The following is a 20,842-nucleotide window of genomic DNA, read 5'->3' on the forward strand; positions in this document are numbered from 1 at the left end:
TACAGTAACTCCTTTTCATTTCAACAGAATTAGGGTTCAGCTTGTACCTAAAGGTCTAATGTAACATTGAAAATAAAGAACCATAATGATAAATTACTAAAAGTCAAAGTTTTGTATGTATATTTTAATTTAAATATACATATGCTCTCTAGAAGGAAAAGTTTCTCTTCTCCTACTTCCCCCTATGTGACTTAGGTCAGAGTATAAAACAGCACAAACACAATGCTACAGTTAAGTACTGTCAGCACTTCATAATAAAACCACTCCTTTGAGACTTTAAAATAAGTGAGCCAGAAAAAATCATTTGGGGCAAAACCTCGATAAAGTCTCTTATCCTGGGAGTTTGAAAAAACTGATCATTTAAAGTTTGAAAAAAATTGTTCCAGACTTTTTCTGGCTTGAAGACAGAAAGAGACCCTTTTCTAACTTTATTTTATTTTTAATTTACTCTAAAAACGTGTCTGGTTGGGTTTTTTTTTATTATTTGATTTAAGGGTTTGTTTTTTAAAAACAGTTTGTTCAGATGTCACAAAGATGTTATTTTCTGAAACATGGAGACTGCAGATACAAGGAAACTTTTTTTTGGCAACATTCTTTCAAACAGATGATTTGGTTCTATGATCAAATCTTGCCTAGCTAAGGTTTCCCATAGTCTTTCATAGAATCATGCACACAAATGGTATAGCCTAGTCCTTCACACTAAACTCACACTGACTTAGGGTCTGAGCTTGCAAATATGTACACACAGGAGTAACTTTAAGCACAAGCGTAGTCTTATGGAACTCAAAAGATTCAATGGCACTACTGTTTCTCTGAAATAAAAGAGCTGTAGTGAGCCCCCTTTCCTCTCCTCCCCCGTAGTTAAGATTGCCAAACACTGTCCAATCAAAGCCCTGTTTCCCATCACTCATAACTGTCTAAAATTCTCAGCTTTTGGGCATGAGGCTAGTACATTTTCCAAAAAAGGGGTTACGTCATTTTTGAATATTCAAGTGAAAAAATGAACACTTTCCCCATTGTAAAAAAATACATCTTTAAACACATATCTACAACAGAAACAGCTGGGGGTAGGAAATTCTAAATTTGTCATGAAAATGAGAACTGCCTTTCACTGTGTTCCAGTGAAAACTGGGATTTATTTGACTGAGTGCTGAGCCTTTTAGAGATTATGTTCTCTACATGCATAGGACTTTGCATGGATTTCTTTTGTTAAGCTTGTAAAGGTCATAGCTAAAGAAGATTCTCCCATGCATGCATGGCCAACTTAGCTATGTAGTAGAAACTGTTCTGCAGATGTACATGAGCTGAGGCAGAGGTCTGTGGCTTGACCCATGCATAGCTTGCAACGTGCCAAAAGGTCAAGGTAGGGCTGTTGAACACTTTATACAGTTTGTAGGTGGAATACCCGCTCGGCTGCACTTTAGGAATGCTGAAACTGGGAAAGGCAGCATGCTCCACCCGAGAATTATGGCCAGTCTGCTGGGAAAGTTAATACTGCCTGAGATAGCATTGGCTTCAATCATGCGATCTTATTTCCTCCACTGAGTCAGAGAGCACAGCCAGGGGCTGGCAGCCCGTGGCTATAGGGAACTGCTGTGCTGTCTTGCCTAGGAAGGGATGGAGGAGGATGAGGGGAGTCCTTTGAGTAACTGGCCAAGTCCTGTGGGGGGATGGAGCCCACATTCCCCTGAAATCCCAGCTCTCCGCTTCTTTTCCAGGCCTGATCCCTGCTCACTTCACACCCCTGTCACTCCCATGGACTCGGGACAGAGAGAGTGCTTGGATTCTGAATTGCTAATGGAGCCACAGAGGTTTAGCATTAAGTTGTTGATATATGTACTTTTGTACAGAAAAGGAGCATAAGAGCCACTCTGCTGGTCCTCTTTATGTCTGGTCAAGATGTAGTCAGGAAGCATGTTCTAAGTTACGTAACAAATACAGAGATCAATACTACAGTATGGGTGTGATTTAAACACCAAATAAAGGATAATGTTTATGTGTATTGACATCATTGGCTGAGCAAACATACTCAGTGTAAAGCTGATTTTAACAAAACTTAAGACATGAAGACAAGAGAAAGAGCACAATGCTGTTCCCATTGAAGTCAAGGAGGGAACTTAAGTAGGAGCAGAATAGAGCTGCAAATTGCGTCTCTCTTTTCATTTAATCAGATCCAGCTCACTTTACACTGTTTATTTGGACACAAGATGGCAATAGTGAACTTTTGTTATTACATTTGAGCTAACATTTTTACTGTTTTGCTCTTGTTATGGTAACAGACATAGATGAATGCAATCTCCCTCCATACTGCCACCATAGATGTGTGAACACTCCAGGTTCCTATTACTGCCAGTGCAACTCTGGGTTCCAGTTAGCAGCCAACAACCACACTTGCGTAGGTAAGCACTTCTCTGTATATCCATATGAACCAGCCCATGTGGTTACAAAAGACAACTACTGACCGATTGCTAGCTTTCATCAGCTCAAGTCAATAGGCAGAATATTTTAAAGTATGTCATGCTTTCCTAGGCTTACAGACTCTTGGAACTGATCAAAGTAATATCTTGAGGAACACAGAATCCTTGGACACAAAAATGGAGACTTGCTTTGAAAGTGGATTATTTTGTTGGCAGACTGGTATTTGTGGGCCATGAATTTGGCAATCTGGTCATCAGGGCGCTGAACTCATTATTAAATCTTGGGCCTGACTCTCCTCTCAGTTACGCTGGTTTTATACTAGTGCTCCATTGACTTTAATGGAGTTACTTCTGATCTACAGCAGCTTAAATGAGATCAGAATCAGGCCCTAACACTGGAAACTGGAGAAAGCAATGCCAAGTTCTTAGAGCTAAGGTTAATTCGCAGCAGCATGTGATAAATATATTGATGAAAGAAGACATGTCTCGACATTTCAAATGTGAATCCTTGGGAAATAGTATTAAAAATTAAAATGAGTGATTTGAGCACGCTGAGGACTAGTGCCATTGTAAATAAAATGATAAAGAAATCCTAGTAACTGAGCCATAAGACCGTTACTGAGTTTGATGGAATCTACAGGATTTTTTATTGGAAGACCTAGAGTTAATAAGAAAAAAGGAGGAAATTGGGCTGCAAGCAGATTTGCCTAATGAGGTGCAAGATACATTCAACATGACTATTTCTTTTAGTAACTTTTTGGTAGAGGGATGTTATTTCTAAAGTGAAGCAGATAAGAAAGGTGATTTTCCAGGGGCCAAGAACAGATTTATTTCCATATGTGGCAAAAACTACTCAAAAAGAACAGGAGTACTTGTAGCACCTTAGAGACTAACAAATTTATTAGAGCATAAGCTTTCGTGGACTACAGCCCACTTCTTCGGATGCATCCGAAGAAGTGGGCTGTAGTCCACGAAAGCTTATGCTCTAATAAATTTGTTAGTCTCTAAGGTGCCACAAGTACTCCTGTTCTTTTTGCGGACACAGACTAACACGGCTGCTACTCTAAAAACTACTCAGTCACACCAGTGAAGATACATGCAATCCATGAAAGAATTTATGAAGAAGAGAACTAAAGTTTCCATTTCATCCACTGCTATTGTGTGGGTTCGAATTAAGAAGTGGGGTGGGGGAGGAAATCTGTTTTCACTGAATATGACTAAGTTAAATGGTTATATGATACATAAGACTAAATCATCCCCCACTTTGAGCTTGAAATGACCATAACGGGAAAACAGATCTTCAGCCCCCAAGAGAGGATGTTGCAGAAGTCCTGGCCCCACTGAAATCAATCGAGTTTTTGCCATTGACATGAGTGGAGCTGAGATTTTACCCAGGGTATGGTGGATTTGGGAAGGGAATTGGCCATTGAAATCTACAGATGCTGTGACTGGCAGGGAAGAAGCCCACCAATCAGTGGGCTTCTCCAGAGGTTTCACAGCTGCCACCACTGCTCCAAAGCATTGCCATTTGATATTCCATATACGTACAAAGGCCTCCTCCATGGTGTTGAAATGCCACAGAAGGTAAGTTACTGCTATTTCTACAATGGTTTAGTTATAATTCCAGATTGTCTTGAGGTGGTATACATCACACACAGCTGCTATTCCCCCTGGCTGCTTACTATCCCCTCGCTCCACTCCACCATCGCTGAGTAAAACACATCTACAGTGTCTGCAACGGGAGAGGCAGCTTCCTGGGGTGGTTGTGAAAAGGAAGCCACCCTCCACACACTTTCCCATCCCCAGATCCCTTCACAGGTACTGAATCGTTCTCCTCCAGACTGTGTGAGCAGAGGGGAGCCCATAGCTTACAAGAAATATTTCTTCAGATATTTGTATGACTATAGCACCAAGAAACGTGAAAGGTCCTTTACAGCACATCCTTCTCCTGTTACCAACCTCGAAGCACAACATGTCTCATCTCAAAAGGAAATTTTACAAATGGCTGATTGCCATTTTTGCTACATAATGTGGCGAACTGTTGTTTGCGATGGGTATATCTGTTAACTGTTATATTCCTATGACACCTCAGAAATCCACAGTGGATACATTTGTGTAACAACTTTTGTATCTCTTGAGAGTGGATGAACTTTAGAGAAGCATATACAGTAGATACATTTGTTTTTTCTGTCTTTTTGTTTAGTGTTTCTGATAACATTGCTCTCACAAATGTCACTGCACTTTTATCAAAAAGTATTTAACAGAAAAAATGCTTCATAGTCATTCCTCTCCATCCACATCTTAAACATATATGGGCTAAATGTTTTACTCCCTATTTGAATTTTTTGTGAATGGTTGATTTTAATAGACATTTTGATTGTAGAGAAGTGAATTTTGTCAGTTGTATTAGTTGTATCTGCACCTGAATATTTCTGATATTGTTTATATGCATTTTAAAAGCCCATGAAATAAAAAATATATTAAAACTGTAAAAGTTCAATAATGGTTGCATCTGATAAAACACATTAGGATGTGAATGAAGAGTATTTTTTCTTGTATTCCTCCTCTGTGTACACTAAAAATCTACATACAAGTTGATACACATAAATAAATTAGTCAACAGTGTATGAAAAATAAGTGTTAAAGACTCCAGAGAGGGGTATTGCAGGTTCCTGTACATAACTTTCCATTGAAAATGCCTCCTTTTTCAGATTGCAGTATCCTCACACATGTTCTTAAAATGGACACATCATAGAAATAATCTAGCATCAAAAAATGCCTTCCCCCAATATGGTCTATGTCTTAGAGCTTTGCAAAACCCTCTACTGGTTTCAGTGGCTCATGTTATAATTGTAATGGAATTTAAAAGAACAGATTTTAAGAGTAATAAATAGCTCAGATAAAATCTTAACCAATGCATGCTGAGAGGTCTTATCAGTATGTGTTCCTTATATCAATTATTTATAGACTTGGCATTTCATACCTGGAAAAAAAGATGCTGGAATGTGGAGTTTAATAGCTGTACTAAACATTTTTGGAAGAGTTCATTACATGTTAGAATAACTCTCATTCCTGGAAAAATATTCCAGTTTTTCTACAAGGAATGAAGAGCACAGATCTGACACTGTTCCAGCAACTGCAAAATCTTTATTGATACAATCTACTAACTTTTGCAAAGTGGTGGACCCAATCTAAGGACTAATCAATTTGATCAGCTTAATTATCAGATACAAAGAACAAGATGTGCATGAAGATATGTAACCTTTCTTTTCAGACATAAACGAATGTGATGCCAACAACCCATGCGCACAACAATGCTACAATATACTTGGTTCTTTTATCTGTCAGTGTAATCCAGGATTTGAGTTAAGCAGTGACAGAATCAACTGTGAAGGTAAACTATGCTTTATACATAATGTCATAATAGAAAGATATTGGTACATGATAACTGCCATTTTTCTGATTCTGCAATTTTTCTGAGAAAAGTTATTCTGTGAATTAAAAGGTATGGGTGGTTCTAGTCAGACTGAGGTCTGGCATCCCTATTGGTGGGTACAGTTTGCAGCCATAAAATTTGATATCATATTTTTGCACCTGCCAGAATGAATTGCAGACACATGTGTGAGTAGTTGTACCTATATTCAGGTAGGTAGAGATGCTGCTACTCAGATGTGCACTCACAATTCAGTTGCAAGCAAAAATTGCATATACACATTTTTCAGGCAACACCTGGGTCAGGGGACACACTTCTGAAAACTTACTCCTGAAACTAACTTGAATGGTGTTTGATCTAATACAGAAGATCATGACAAACTAGAAATGAAGGCAAACCTAAACAAGGATAACTCTGTGTGGTGTAAAATTGCTCTAAACAAATCCTCTTAAACTTGTCATTCTAAAGAAGAGACAGTTGTGCCTTTGAGTTGCTTTTATGCAAGTGGATGTCCAAACAGCATACATCTCCTGACAATTATACAATCAGCACTTAATTTTCTCTGTCCGAGCCCCACTGGTGTCCTCTAGGCAACTTTGGAGACATGGTGATTGTAGGAAGCAGGAGCAAGCCTTCAACATGATGTCTCCAAAGAGCCCCCAGCCCAAGAGTAAAGGACTGAGCTCAGGTCTCCAATATGATAAGACACATTACGGTAATGTCAAGACACCCCTAATTCTATTGATTCGGCTATTTTTTCAGAAATATCACATAAATTGTTAAATAAAATTAAATTCCATCCTAAATTGCTTTTGCTGACAGCTAATCAATTAGGCAAAGCTACAAAAGCCAAAAGAGAATGGCATGCAGCCAATACTATTTGAAGGGAGAAAATGGTCCTTATCCTCTTCCCAAGACCAGTTCACATTGATTACAGTGGGAGTTGCATACATATGTGAGGGCAAAACATTTTCCCTGAACTAAATAACCAAAGTGGTCAATACTTTGATCAGGGGGATGGGGGGGAATCACATTTTGGAACACTAAAAAATGACTTTCTAAAATTATTTTCCCAAACCTGTTCTGAAGGCTTTTTCATTTAATCTCAGTATATTTCATTTAATCTCTAGAGTATATTTCTTAAAAATCTGATCTTTAGAGATAGTTAAATATACCCAGTAGAATTAGCTTTTTTAGTGACAACTTTAAGTTGCTTAAGCGTAGCATTCATTTCAGATTATGGAGAACTTCCTTCTTTCAGACTGGATATATTTTACTTCTGTTAAAGCTAATGTGTAGTAATTGTAAATTAATATATTAATACTTCGAGTGCTTGCACATATTGATTCCAATTAGGTGTGTGCGCACCCCATGCACGGCTGTCGGAAAGTTTCTCCCCTAGCAGCATCCGTCGGGTCGGCTGTGGAGCCCCCTGGAGTGGCGCCTGCATGGCGCTCAATATATACCCTTGCCAACCTGGCAACCCCTCAGTGCCTTCTTACCACCTGTTGACGATGTTGGAACTGTGGTGTCTTTTTCTGCAAGTTCTCCATATTTCCCTAGCTTTGGTAGATAGTTGTTGTTTGTTTTTTGTTGGTAGTTCTTTGTTTTTGTTTCAGTTAGTGGCAGTCGGGTTGGGGAGTTACCCTCCACCCCGACTATTTTTCCTCGGGGCTTCATGCCCAAGACTGTGGGATTCAAGCCCTGCAAGTCCTGCTCCACGCCCATGCCAACAGGCAACTCCCATGACTCTTGTCTAAAGTGGCTGGGGGAGGCTCACCAAACCAAGAAGTGCAGGATCTGCAAGGGATTTCGTTCTCGGACTAAAAAGGAGCAGGACTTTCACCTGAAACAGCTCCTTATGGAGGTGGCACTTAGTCCCCAGCCTCCTTCGAGACGGCAGGACCCGGCACCGAGTTCTTCAGTGCGCAGCGCCCCGGTGGCAGTACTGGAAGCGGCACCGCGATTGGACTCTGGCTGAGACCCACAGCACCGCACTCCCCAGCACTGAAGCTGGCAACATTGATTCAGCACCGCTCCCACTCCCCGGCACCGAAGCGGCACCCAAAGCTAGAGAAGGGTGGCTCTCCTTCACAGAGACCCACTTCCCTGGAGCCAGCCACTGTGGCGTGTCCCTGAGGGGAGAGCCCAGCAGCAAAGATTGTGGAAATGGCACCATCAACTTAGGCTCCACTGGGGGAACCGTTGAGTCTGGTGCCATTGGACTCCCCAACCCGCAGTGTTGTGGAAGTCCAGCTGCCTTCCACCCCGCTCACCTTTGTGGCTGCAAGGGACTTCATTGCCATGATGGCATCGAGGTCCCCTCTGCTCCATGCCAAGCCTCTGGTGCCAACGGATGGCACCGTCTCAAGGCAAGCCAACGTTGATCCGACCTTCGTCACCGTCGGCTCTAGTGTTTGAGCCTCGGCACCGCTCCCATTCCCAGCACCGCTCCTGTTCCCAGCACCTCTTGGAGTCCCAGCACCGCTCTCCATCGCGACACCTGTCGGACTCACAGCATCGCTCCGGTTCGTGTTGACCGCTCATCATCTCGACGCAGCTCCAGGCCACGGTACCTCTCCAGATCCCGGTACCGCTGCAGGTCCCAACACTGCTCCCCAGTCTCGCAGCACCACTCTCTTTCTCCTTGACACCGCTCACCGGCGCAGATTTGGTTAGCACCACCCTGGCCCTCATGGTCCAGTTCTCGTTCCTGGGGTTCGGAGACAGGATTGCGGTTTTCAGTCCAGGACCGCCACCAATTGGACTGTGGCTGCCCTGATGCGGGGGCAGGACCATGGCAGCGCACAGGCAGGGGCCCACCCAGTGGCTGTTCTGGACCCCATGGGCATAACACCAGGCCCAGGGTGCACAGTCTGGTGCTTCCTGGTTGGCCACTTCTGAACCACGGGTACCTCCACCAGTCGGCCTGCTCCTGGGGGTGTGGAGGAGATGTCATGCCTCCTTCCCACCTCAAGACCCCCTCTGACTCCAGTTCCCAAGCTTGGGCCTTCGGTCAGCGATGCAGGGCATCTGGGCCCCCATGGCACAGGGGGGTCAGGACGACCCTCTCCCCCCATGGCCTCTTCGTTCTCCTTCTCGATGAGGCTGTGGTGGGCACCTCTATCTCTGGGCCACTCCCATAGATATCCATGCTTATCAGAACCTCCTGTGCAGGGTGGCACACAACATGAACCTGCAGGCCGAGGAGGTGGTGGAATTGGAGGACCTGGTGGTGGACATTTTGGCCCAAGAAGGTCCATCAAGGGTGGCCCTGACCCTCATCAAGACCATCCAGACCAATGCCAAAACCATCTGGCAGACTCCAGCCTCCATTCCCCTTACAGCCAAGGGAGTCAAACATAAATACTTTGTCCCCTCGAAGGGGTACGACTATTTGCTCATTCACCCACAGCCCTGCTCACTGGTGGTTGTGGCCATGAATGAGAAGGAGAGGCCCAGCGCCCAAGCTGAAGGACCCCAAGCGGCTGGACTTGTTTGGCCACGAGGTGTACTCCACGGGTGGGCTCTAGCTCCGGATTGCCAATCAGCAGGCATTCATGAGCCGCTACAACTTTAGCTCCTGGAACTCCATGCTGAAGTTCAAGGAGCTTGTGCCTCCTGAGTCCAGGGAGGAGTTTGGGGCCCTTGTTGATGAGGGCAAGATGGTGGTACAGATCTCTTTACAGGCCTCCTTGGACCCTGTAGACTTGGCCGCACGTACCTTGTCCTCGGGGATTGTCATGAGGTGCACCTCCTGGCTACAAGCCTCTGGCCTGCCACCTGAGGTTCAGCAGGTGCTGCAGGACCTAGCCTTTGATGGGGAGGGCCTGTTCACGGAGCAGACTAACTCTAGGCTGCATAGCTTTAAGGGCTCAAGCGACCATGAAGTCCCTGGGTATGCACACCCCAGCAACCCAGCAGAAGCATTTCAAGCCCCAACAGCCGCAGCAGCGCTCCTACCCTCCTCATCCAAGGCAGGACTCTTACAGGCGGGGGGGGGGGCAGAATGGCAGGAGGAAGCCCTCCAACCCCCCGTTTGGGCAAGGCCAGGGCCTGATCAAACCATCGTCAGGTTCCTAGCAGGCCTTTTGAAGGGACGCCCAAGGACGGCGTACCAGCCTTACCCCCAGATCCTTCTCCACCTTTTTTTAATCGTTTATCCCATTTCCACCGTGCATGGTCTCAAATAACCTTGGACCGCTGAACCCCACGGAGCTTCTGTGTTTGGACCCCATAAGCCTGGGCATCAGGAAGCCCTCTATTCAAGCCACATATCTGGCAATTTGGAAACTGTTTTCGTGTTGATGTGACCAGCTCCGCACACACAACCTCCAGGTGCCAGTGACCCTCATTTTGTAGTACCTCTTGCACCTGAAACAGCAAGGCCTGGTGGCATCCTCCATGCGGGTTCACCTCGCTTCCATCTCAGCCTTCCACCCAGATGCATCTGGACGCTCTGTCTTCGCCAACCTGATTGTTGGTCGCTTTCTCAAAGGCTTGGACCATCTCAATCCTCAAATCCAGCAGCCTATCCCTGCATGGGACCTTAACCTGGTCTTTTCACGACTCATGGGGCCCCCATTCGAACCACTGGCTATGTGCTCCCTCCTGTATCTTTCCTGGAAGATAGCTTTCCTGGTCGCCATTACATCAGCGAGACACATCTCCGAGCTGAAGGCTCTCACCTCAGAACCACCTTACATGGTCTTCCACAAGGATAAGGTACAACTCAGACCGCACCTAGCCTTTCTCCCCAAGGTGGTGTCGGACTTTCACATCAGCCAGGATAGTTTCTTGCCCATTTTTTACCTGAAACCTCATGCTGGTCCCCGGCAACAGCAGCTGCATTCCCTCAATGTCTGCAGGGCCCTAGCTTTCTACGTCGAGCGCGCCGACCCCAGCTCTCACCGTACAGTCCACTAGGGCCTAGGCCCCCCCTAGGTAAGGCTTGGGAGTCACCTAATTGGAATCAATATGAGCAAGTACTCGAAGAAGAAAAAACGGTTACTCACCTTTGTAACTATTGTTCTTCAAGATGAGTTGCTCATATCCATTCCACACCTGCCCCTCTTCCCCACTGTTGGAGTAGCCAGCAAGAAGGAACTGAGGGGATGCCGAGTTGGCAGGGTCATATATTTAGCGCCATGCAGGTGCCACTCCTGGGGCTCCACAGCCGATCCAACAGATGCTGCTAGGGGAAAAACTTTGGGACAGCCATGCATGCGGCACGTGCACACCTAATTGGAATGGACATGAGCAACACATCTCGAAGAACAACAGTTACAAAGTTGAGTAACCTTTTTTTTCTGTGAGAAGATAGGTTTTTAAGACAATAAATTCAAACTATTTTGCTGTTCTGCAGATATTGATGAATGCAGAACTTCAAGTTACATATGCCAGTATCAGTGTGTCAATGAACCCGGGAAATTTTCATGCATCTGCCCTGAGGGATACCAGGTGGTAGGAGCTAGAACATGTCAAGGTAAGTGTACTGATCTTTAACATTTTAAACTACTGCAATATTAACATTTAAAACAAGACTATGACTACAGGTTTTGTGTGTGTCTGTGTGTGTTTGTATCTTTTGTAAAAGGATTACCCATATACTAGAGTAAGAGAGGGTACAACATTGCTTGACAATTGCCACATAACTTACATGAGTTACATTTTATTAAAAATTCTGATCTCTCTCTTGGGATTTTTATGATTTCAGAACAAAATTTTCAAACTTGGGTGTATAGTAAATTTAGATCCCTACATCCATAGTTTGGCACTTAAACAAGCAGCCTGATGCACAAAGAGATGAGTACCTCTGAAAATCAAGCCAGTTGTTCAGGTATCTAAATATGGATTTACATCAGCTGTTCCATTTTACATAGACTCCTGAGTCTCATCACACCACAAGTGAAAGACAACTGTTCTTTCCAGTAACAGAAAAAAGGTGTGAGAATTTTTCAAAAGCATATTGAATGTATAGTATATTTATAAAACAAAACAAATGTACATATATCAACATTCAAATCAGTTTTCTTTCCCTTCTGCTACTACAGGCCCGGTGGGGCTTATGTTAAATACATGAAGTGATCTCTCACCTGGGCGAGTAGTCTGCATTGTGAAATCAGACAAACAGCACAGTATACTAATTACAAGAACTGTATGCTATATAAGCCAGAAAATTGTTGACGCAGTCTTGATTTTTAGAATTTAATAATTTTGCAACTTATTCTCAATAAAGAACAAGGAAATAACACAAATGGATTCTCTGTACCTATTTTGGAGGCTCCGCAGTAACTCCATAACTGAAGTTGTAACTAAGCTTCTATTCTAAATCTGAATATGACAATTCTTATCTGCAAGCTACCCTCCACCAGAAATTTCTCATGCATACTGTCTTCTTAGACTAGGTTGGTTTTGTTTGTTTGTTTTTAATTAAAGCTTAATTTGACAAAATATTTTGGAGAATTTTTTGTTTTGGTTTTGTAAGAGTAATTTTTTTTTTTTAGAAACTCATCTCCTTTAAGAGATTTGGTCTAGAAACTTCAAACTTATTTCATTCAGTTCTTCTCAAGGATAATGAGTACTTTTGAGTATTTTGAGGATGGATGGGTGATTAATTTTAGAGGGTTATTTGTTATTATTATTTGGTGTTTTGAAACCTTTGGTATGTTTTGGCAGAAATTATAGATTCAGCTAACCCTTCAGACTTGTGTGATCTCATTTTTGCAACTTAAAAAAAAAGTCTTGAACATTAATACTGATTACATGAGCAGAAAGTGCACTAGTCATTATTTCCTTAACATCCACACCTCCCCATAACCTAGCGTTCCCCTTACCTGCACTTTTTCTGCTCCAGACACTCTCAGCTCCACCCACAGCTACTCTCTCATAACTCATAGCTCCCATCAGGAGGGTCAGAGAATGGTGAATCTTCACAACCCCACTCACTGCCCTCAAACCCTTGCTCTTTGATATAGCAGCTCCTCCAGCACCACTCTTAGAAGATTCTCCCTGCTTCTCCCAACTCCTCTCTGGTGAGATAGAGCAGATCCTGCTGTGCTTTGCTTTCTGGGACAGGATCTTCACCTTCTGCAAGAGGTGAAAGTATAAGAGGCAGGTGAGGGAAGATTTTCACAAACACACCCAACCCCATCAGAAAGGCAGAATCTCCATTCCTGTCTCTGATGATTTGAAGCCTTGTGGCATATTTACTTCCCTACCAGTCATGCAAGACAAAGATGACTTGATGTTTAGAACAAGCCACAGTGTACAGATCAATGGGATTGGCATGGCATACACTGAATGCAACACATCACAGGAGCCCAGCACAAGGCAGCTGGGCTCCAATGTCATTTAGAGAATGAGTTCTGGGCATTGTAGGTATGGGTACAGTGAGGCAGAAAGGCTGGGAGAGAAGAAACAGCAGGCACAGCAAACTGGCAGAACCACTAGAAGGCATATGGATAGGGCCAGGAGACTGGAAAGTCAAGAAGGTAGGTGAGGCTCACTGAGCCAGTTGTGGCCTTGGATGAGTACAGGGAATGTCAAAACCCCAATTCACCCCCTGCAAGTGACCCTGTCAGTGCTGGAGCACAGGAACCGCCTCTTCCCCAGAATCAATCTACTACCTTCCTTACTGCCACCCATACAGAGTTTAAGTGCTCTACCAACTTCAGGTTCAAGAAACCTATGAAAGGAAGGCGGTCGGGGGGAAACCCTGGGTCAAATTTGCACCTATCTGTGTTTTAAACACTTTCTATAAATCCAAAGGGTATTCTCAGATAAAAAACTTTGAGAGTTAAAGATGAAAAATATATCAGTTAAATAAAGCCTAATTGACAGTTAGGATGTTCTATGTATATAAAAAATAAAATAAGCCTTTGAAAGCCAGGCAATTCATAAATAAGGCCCCACAAACTAAGCCTGATCCTCTTCCTCTATTGATACCCACCCTTTATTTGCCCACCAGAAATCTTCCTTCTAACAACAAATATCTCAACAAGCTGTGTTGTTATGAACTAGGACTCTTAATACATCCGAACGTTTGTACTATATAGTATAATTTAATATATTTCTTTAGTTTATTGCAGTGGTTCTCAAAAAAAATTTTTCACAGACCACTTGAAAATTGCTGAGGGTCTCAGCGGACCACTTAATGATCTTTCCAAATGTTGTTTGTACCATTAGCTAACTATTGTAAAGCGCTTTGAATAAAAGCACTATATAAAAAAACCCTTAATAATAATTTACTTTTTTGTTCTACAAATAAAAGCACACAACTCATATTTTAATATCAGTAGTATTACCTTTCTAATGCAATGGATGTGCCCTCTCTCCCCCGATGTGGCAGCCCCTGAGCTGGGGCTGGGAAGGAGGGAGGGGTCTCTCCCCTGCTGCAGCAGCCTCCGAGCTGGGGCTGGAAAGTGGGGCCATCTCTCCCTGGCAGCCTCAGTCCTGGAGATGGGGAAAGTCGCCACTTTCTCTGGCCGCCACAGCCCTGCACATCCCAAATTACCCCCACCCCCTCTTCTCACCCCACTGCCCGCTCACACCTACCTCTTATTCCCCCAAGGCCACCACCTCACCTTACATGTGCGTCTTCTCCAGGGTCCAGGCACCTAATTAATGGAGCCACACATGCTTGGCTCCACTAATTAGGTGGGTGGCTCTTCATTCTCTCGTGTGCGGCTGCCCAGGTGCGCACCTTAGAGGGAACTATCCACGGACCACCTGAATGTTGCTCACGGACCACAGTTTGAGAACCTCTGGTCTATTGGATGTGTTCAGTCAATTTAAACCAAGAGTCAACTCGATAAATACATTCAGTTTCTGCATAGAAGAATCCTACTCCAGAAGGCCTTAGAAGAGAGGTGGGGAGTAGGGGTGTTGGGTTTCCTCAGTGCAGAAGCAGGAGGCATTTTGTCTGTTTTTAAACTAAAACACTCCCTTATAGGTTTTTTCATACCAGCTTTGCATTCCATCTACATTTACTTAGACTGGGAATTGATATGGTTCCTTCCTTCCTATCTAGATATAAATGAATGTGAGACTACTAATGAATGCAGAGAGGATGAAATGTGCTGGAATTATCATGGTGGATTTCGTTGTTACCCAAGAAATCCTTGTCAAGAACCTTATGTCCTGACATCTGAGAAGTAAGAAAAACCACACATAGTTTGTAGGATTATCCTTAATAGGCAGCATTACTAATTACAACTGGAAGAGCATCTTGCTAGTTTGCACATGAATGAAGTTTGATCCATTTTTGTTTGTTTTTCAGTCGCTGTGTATGCCCAGTTTCCAATGCCATTTGTCGAGAGCTGCCATACTCTATTGTGTACAAATACATGAGTATCCGTTCAGACAGAACTGTGCCCTCTGATATCTTCCAAATTCAGGCAACAACTATTTATCCCAATACTATAAATACTTTCCGGATTAAGTCTGGAAATGAAAATGGAGAATTCTACCTGCGAGTAAGTATTGTAGGGGGCCAGACCAGTGCAAGGGTGCAAAGAGAATTGGGAGACGTGTTGGTAAAGCCAGTACTACAGTGCTTTGGCTGTTTTTCATAGCCATAAAAACAATTCTGCTCTGTAAAAAATGTTATTTTGGCATCTTATTTTATTGTCTCTCTATAATTCCCTATCAAATGTGCTAAGTTTACAAGTAAAAAGATGTTCTCTTCTATTAGCCCTGCAAACTCAATCTCTGATCTGAGAATCAAGTGGGTTCTTTTCATTCAGTGCATCATCACTGATAATAAGGTTCAGCAAGACAAATTAAGACCCATGTAAACCCATTGTCGTCAAATTATGTTCCCTTTCATAAGAGGAAGTATTCACTATAATCACCTGGAAAATAAATACAGAGACAAGTCCTTGATGAAAAAAGGAGAACTATAAAGACGGTTGTGGTCTTCATAGCTATAGACGCCCAAATGACCATATGACAACCAAACTGCTAGGAGAAGAATTCTTTGGTACCGGAAAATGAACTACTAGAGTGCTGGTTTGGGGAAACTGAGATGTGATTTAGTGACAGTCTATCCTTGGGGCTGAAAGAAGCCCTCAGTGTAACAGGTCAAAGCTGATGTTCAATTATGACTCTTATAAGGCAGAGCCATGCTGAGATTGGGGAGGAGGAGGTGCTGCTCTGTGCCCAGCATGGTGTCTGTAGGCATTAAGTCCCTGAAAGAGGGAATGAGGGGAGGGCTCCCCCCTTTACTTCAGCTGCTTAAATATACCCACCATAGATATCGTAGCATGCAGAGAGGGCTGGGACATGCCCCTTGAGGGGTTGCTATCCCTGCCAGAGGTCCAGATGGCACCTCTCTACATCTTCCATTCCCAAGGTCAGCACCCAGGTTATGGCTGTTCTGCATTTGAAGTGGAGAGTTATGAAAGGATTCCTTATGCCTCACTCTATTCCCCAGTGTATCTGTACTGCAGTGGTCACCATTGGCTCTTAGCTTTTAATATATTTTATTGCATGACATTTCTTTTCTCTACTGTAAAAAGTAAAAACTGCCATAGTCTGGGATCTAATGCTCTGACCTCAGACCAGAGCTGGATTAATAATAATATATAGAACTGGAAGGGACCTTGAAAGGTCATTGAGTCCAGTCCCCTGCCTTCACTAGCAGGACCAAGTACTGTCTCTGACAGGTTTTTTTGGTCCCCCGATCCCTAAATGGCCCCCTCAAGGATTGAATTCACAACCCTGGGTTTAGCAAGCCAATGCTCAAACCACTGAGCTATCCCTCCCCTCAGATATACATATATATATTGGGCCATAGGCATGGATTTATAGTATATATATATATATATATAAAAATATATAAATCCATATCTATGGCCCCAACTCCTTCACTCATACGATGAAATCTGAATCTCAGCTTTCATTAAAATATACATAACATATTATGATGGAGTGGTAGCAATGCCGCAGTTAAGGCTGCAGCAAAGAATTCATTTTGATGGGGTTTGAAGACCTTTATTTTTCAGGAGTGTTATAAAAGTTTCAGGAAACAAAACACAGAAATTAGAATTCATGTGTCATTTGACCGTTTCATGATGGTTCTCTGTAGACTGGGCTGATGCAAATAGAGTAGAAAGATGTCAAAAACAACTACTTTTTAAAATGTTTCAAAGAGGTCTCACCTTTCTCTGGTCCTTTTGGAAAATTATTTGTAAGCTCCTGAGATCCAATTTTTGCCTCACATATTACCTTACATCTGCTATGTATAATCATCAAAACTAGGTTTAATATAGTCATAGTTATTTTAAAATGCTAAAATAATGCTTGAGTTATGCATTATGATGATGGCTGAGATGAATTATTTTACAGTGAAGCAATGTATATAGGCACCAACTGGAGGTAACTAAAGAATGATTTCAGATTTGCCTGAATGAAACAGTTTTATCTTTGCTATTTTTTTTTTTCAGCAAACAAGTGCAATAAGTGCAATGCTCGTACTGGTGAAATCACTATCGGGACCAAGAGAACATATTGTAGATCTGGAGATGCTGACAGTCAACAGCTTGAACTATCGTACAAGTTCAGTGCTAAGATTAACAATAATAGTGGGACCTTACTCATTTTAGTTATTAACCCTTCACAGGCACCTAAAGCAGCCAAAGAATATTATCTTAAAGAAAGCACTTACTATTTTATTTATAGATTTTGCTTTTTTTTTTTAAGATTTATTTAGTAAATCAACATCTATAACCCACACATTATACCTGTTATTCAAAATTAATACGTGTGTTCCATATTATAATGTGGGTGTTGTCACTTGCTGTATAAAGACTAAAAAGTCTTGCCTTAATTACTGTACTTGGATTAGACATCTACATATTATACTTTTGTACAAGAAAATATAGGCTTACACTATTTTGTAAAACTTCACTTTTCCTAGCCAAGTAGTCATACAATTAAAAGGTGATCTCCTGTGTTGTTTATAATAGATTTTAAGTTCTAGCACAGTTACATTGAATCTCAAAAAGGATAATATAACATTAATGAAATACAAAATAAAAGCTTTCTAATAGGTTACAATGTATTTCTCCTTTTTAATTGCCTTGTAAGAAAGGATAAAGGTCAATAAAAATCTATTTCTTTAGACACTTATGTGCTATCAAGTTGGTTTTTTAATCTGGTTTGGCGTAAATTAACATTGCAAAAAATATTTTGCATTACATGTTTCTTAAGGATCTGATATATGTAAAGACTTTTTTAAAACATAGTAGACAGTAACATTTGATCTTTCCAAGAAAAATGGGATATGATAGGAAAACTTCAACAGTAAGTGAAACTCTCAAAGGAAAATCATCAACTGAGAAATATTTCTGTATATGACTGCTTGTTTATGAGACCGGTACTACTAGTTTTTGTGTAGAGGGATACTGCATTTCTAGACAGAATTTAAATGCTACTCTTCCAGAAATACAAAATTGTATGCTTAGAATTCAGAACATTTTCTTGATGATTACGTTTTATGCCATATTTTCAAGCAATTGGTCCTATTCCTGTTTTCTGTAACTTGGATTTTTGTTTCTCATGTACAGTGTTCATAGTAATTCAAGAATTAATACATCTTCCTTGTAATATGTAAGACCTTCTCCTATTTCTTGTTTAAAATGTAATAGTTTATACTTTGGTGTACAAAGTTTTTTAATAAATAAATCTCTCTCCCATAGTGAGTTATTTAGTCTTTTAAGATATTTTATATTGAATAACTGTAAATTGGCCAAATCCTCAGCTGATGTGAATCAGCATAGATCCATTGACTTCCATAGTGGTATTCCAATTTATACGCAATTGGCCCAGAAAGTCTCGACCCATGTATTATTTCAGTTAATAGAAAACTGAAAGGGGACTATTTATTGTCATAAACAAGAGTAAAAAGCAAGCTTCCTAAATCCAGCACCTCTCACAGGCACGTCTGTTAAAGTTTTATATGGTAAATACAAACAAAGTCTTTTAAAAATAACATTTCACTGTTTGTTCTTGTTCTCTTTCTTAATCTGAATTTTTATACAGGTGGGCTGAGCATATTAGGGTCAGTTTTCCATTAATTTATTAGTAATTTACTGACTTACCTTTGGATTGCTTATTAACCCTTACAACACTCTTCCATTAACTGTTCTGTTCCCAGTCAGACCTGTACATTGAAGCACTTCGAATCTTTCCCAGCAATTAAACCCACTAGTTAACCACAGACATTCCGAACATCTTGTCCCTGCTTCCTCCACTGCCCACCACTCCCACTCCCAGCCCCTGGTCTAACCTCAAAGACGACCTCTTTCCTCTCCACCCAGGAAGCCAACCCCACCTCTCATTCTCCCTGCCAGTAGGCTAACACCTGATAATAACTCACCTACCAAAAAATTAATCCACCGACAAATCTCACTAACCTGCATCCATTGCTTCGGATCCTCCCACAGTTTCTCCACCTCCAGTAAATGGCACACATTCCATTTCACACCATCTCAGTTGCCAAGCTGTCATATTTGCCCTACCCATATTCTACCCCCACAAATGAACAGAGTTGCCCCCAGCCGGTTCCAAAACACACCCACTTACCCCCATCACCACAACACCCAAGAGTTTGGTCCTAACTTCTTAAACCATGTTTCCAGAGATTATCCTCTTGGAAATGACATTGTTTTTACTAAGGTTAAAATGAAGATTATTATACATACTGAGTTAGATTCTCCCATCCAGCAGAGCTGTACTTGGTGCAAGACCAGAGATTAAGGTGGCTCCAGCCTCCTTTACACTCCACCAGTCCTGGGGCTGACAGAGAGCAAGTCTGTTCGCCATCATAAATTAAACAGTCTCAAGGTTGCTCCAATTTATGCCCAGCTGCCCACAGTTCCAATGGGCTATTCTGGCAGCCAGGGACTGCTACTACATACACTTTGCCGATTCACCAATTTCCTCACTGACACGCACTTTCAGAAAGCATAGGCTCATTGTGGCAACATTACACCAGTCAGACAGTCCCCTAGGCTGACGGAATACTCTAATACACAGGTAAGCACAGAGCCAAGAAGCCACATTGGACCCTAGGATTGAGTCCATTATATCTAGCTCATGTAAATTCCACAAAGCTGTGTGTAGTCTCTTAATTAACATATGGATCCAGAATCCCTTGTGGATGTCACCAATCCACCTGTTGTCTGCATGATGGATTTTGCATTTGGATCTCTGGATTAACTGAAAGAGACAAAAGTCCATGTTGGTAGATAGATCTCTAATGATTGTGCATCTAATAAGGTTCGTGTTTATTGACGTTACTGTATGAAATATACTGCACTCATTTTCACATGCTATTTTCACATATAAACATGAAAATAAATGGTGCAGAAAACTATAACCTCCTACTTTTGACCTAACCATACCCTACTTACCATACCATACTTGGTAGATCTCCAAGTCTCAGCATACTCATATATTTGGCTTAATACACTGCAAGGCAAGATGGAACAACTTTTTGGCACAAAGCATACTCCTAGCCATCACACACGCTGACTGTGATACACATTTATTACATGAATCCTCCATGTGGTTGGCCTTTTGGTATGTAAAACTAGATAAGAATTTTACTGAGGCTAAAATACAGCTCACTAGTGCAGAGTAGGCTGCTTGCAGCATATCTGTATAGCTTGAGTAATCAGATATGCAAAAGCAATTCTCTTGTCTACGTTATCTCTTACAAAGCTATAGTAAAGCCTAAAATGCATTTTAGTGAAAAATCCAATGCAAATTTCTGTTTGCCTTCATGAGCACAGTGCTAAAATGCTTCATGTCTTCTCAGAAATACTGATATTTTCTGTCAAACAGAACTTTAAGTAAACAAGACATAAGGAAATAGAAACCAAGTTCATTCACTTATCCTAGACCACCTGAACGTAATGCAATGGGATTATTTTGTTTGGAAGACTCACAAATAAGAATTTATTGTTGAATCCTGTTTCCATGACTG

At 42.0% G+C, this 20,842-nt stretch overlaps 1 protein-coding gene across 1 annotated transcript in view; it reads left to right on the top strand.

Moving 5' to 3' along the window:
- The window catches only part of EFEMP1 (EGF containing fibulin extracellular matrix protein 1), a 77,260-nt gene extending 58,706 nt beyond the window's left edge, over positions 1 to 18,554 (top strand). The window contains exons 6-11 of the mRNA XM_054021392.1: positions 2,280 to 2,399; positions 5,692 to 5,811; positions 11,216 to 11,335; positions 14,882 to 15,005; positions 15,131 to 15,326; positions 17,298 to 18,554. Coding sequence (XP_053877367.1) covers positions 2,280 to 2,399; positions 5,692 to 5,811; positions 11,216 to 11,335; positions 14,882 to 15,005; positions 15,131 to 15,326; positions 17,298 to 17,456 — 839 coding nt within the window. The 3' untranslated portion in view covers positions 17,457 to 18,554. The remainder of the gene's footprint in view (positions 1 to 2,279; positions 2,400 to 5,691; positions 5,812 to 11,215; positions 11,336 to 14,881; positions 15,006 to 15,130; positions 15,327 to 17,297) is intronic.
- Positions 18,555 to 20,842: the final 2,288 nt, after the last annotated feature.

This window comes from Malaclemys terrapin, chromosome 3, assembly GCF_027887155.1.
Source record: "Malaclemys terrapin pileata isolate rMalTer1 chromosome 3, rMalTer1.hap1, whole genome shotgun sequence".
Classification (NCBI taxonomy): domain Eukaryota; kingdom Metazoa; phylum Chordata; order Testudines; family Emydidae; genus Malaclemys; species Malaclemys terrapin.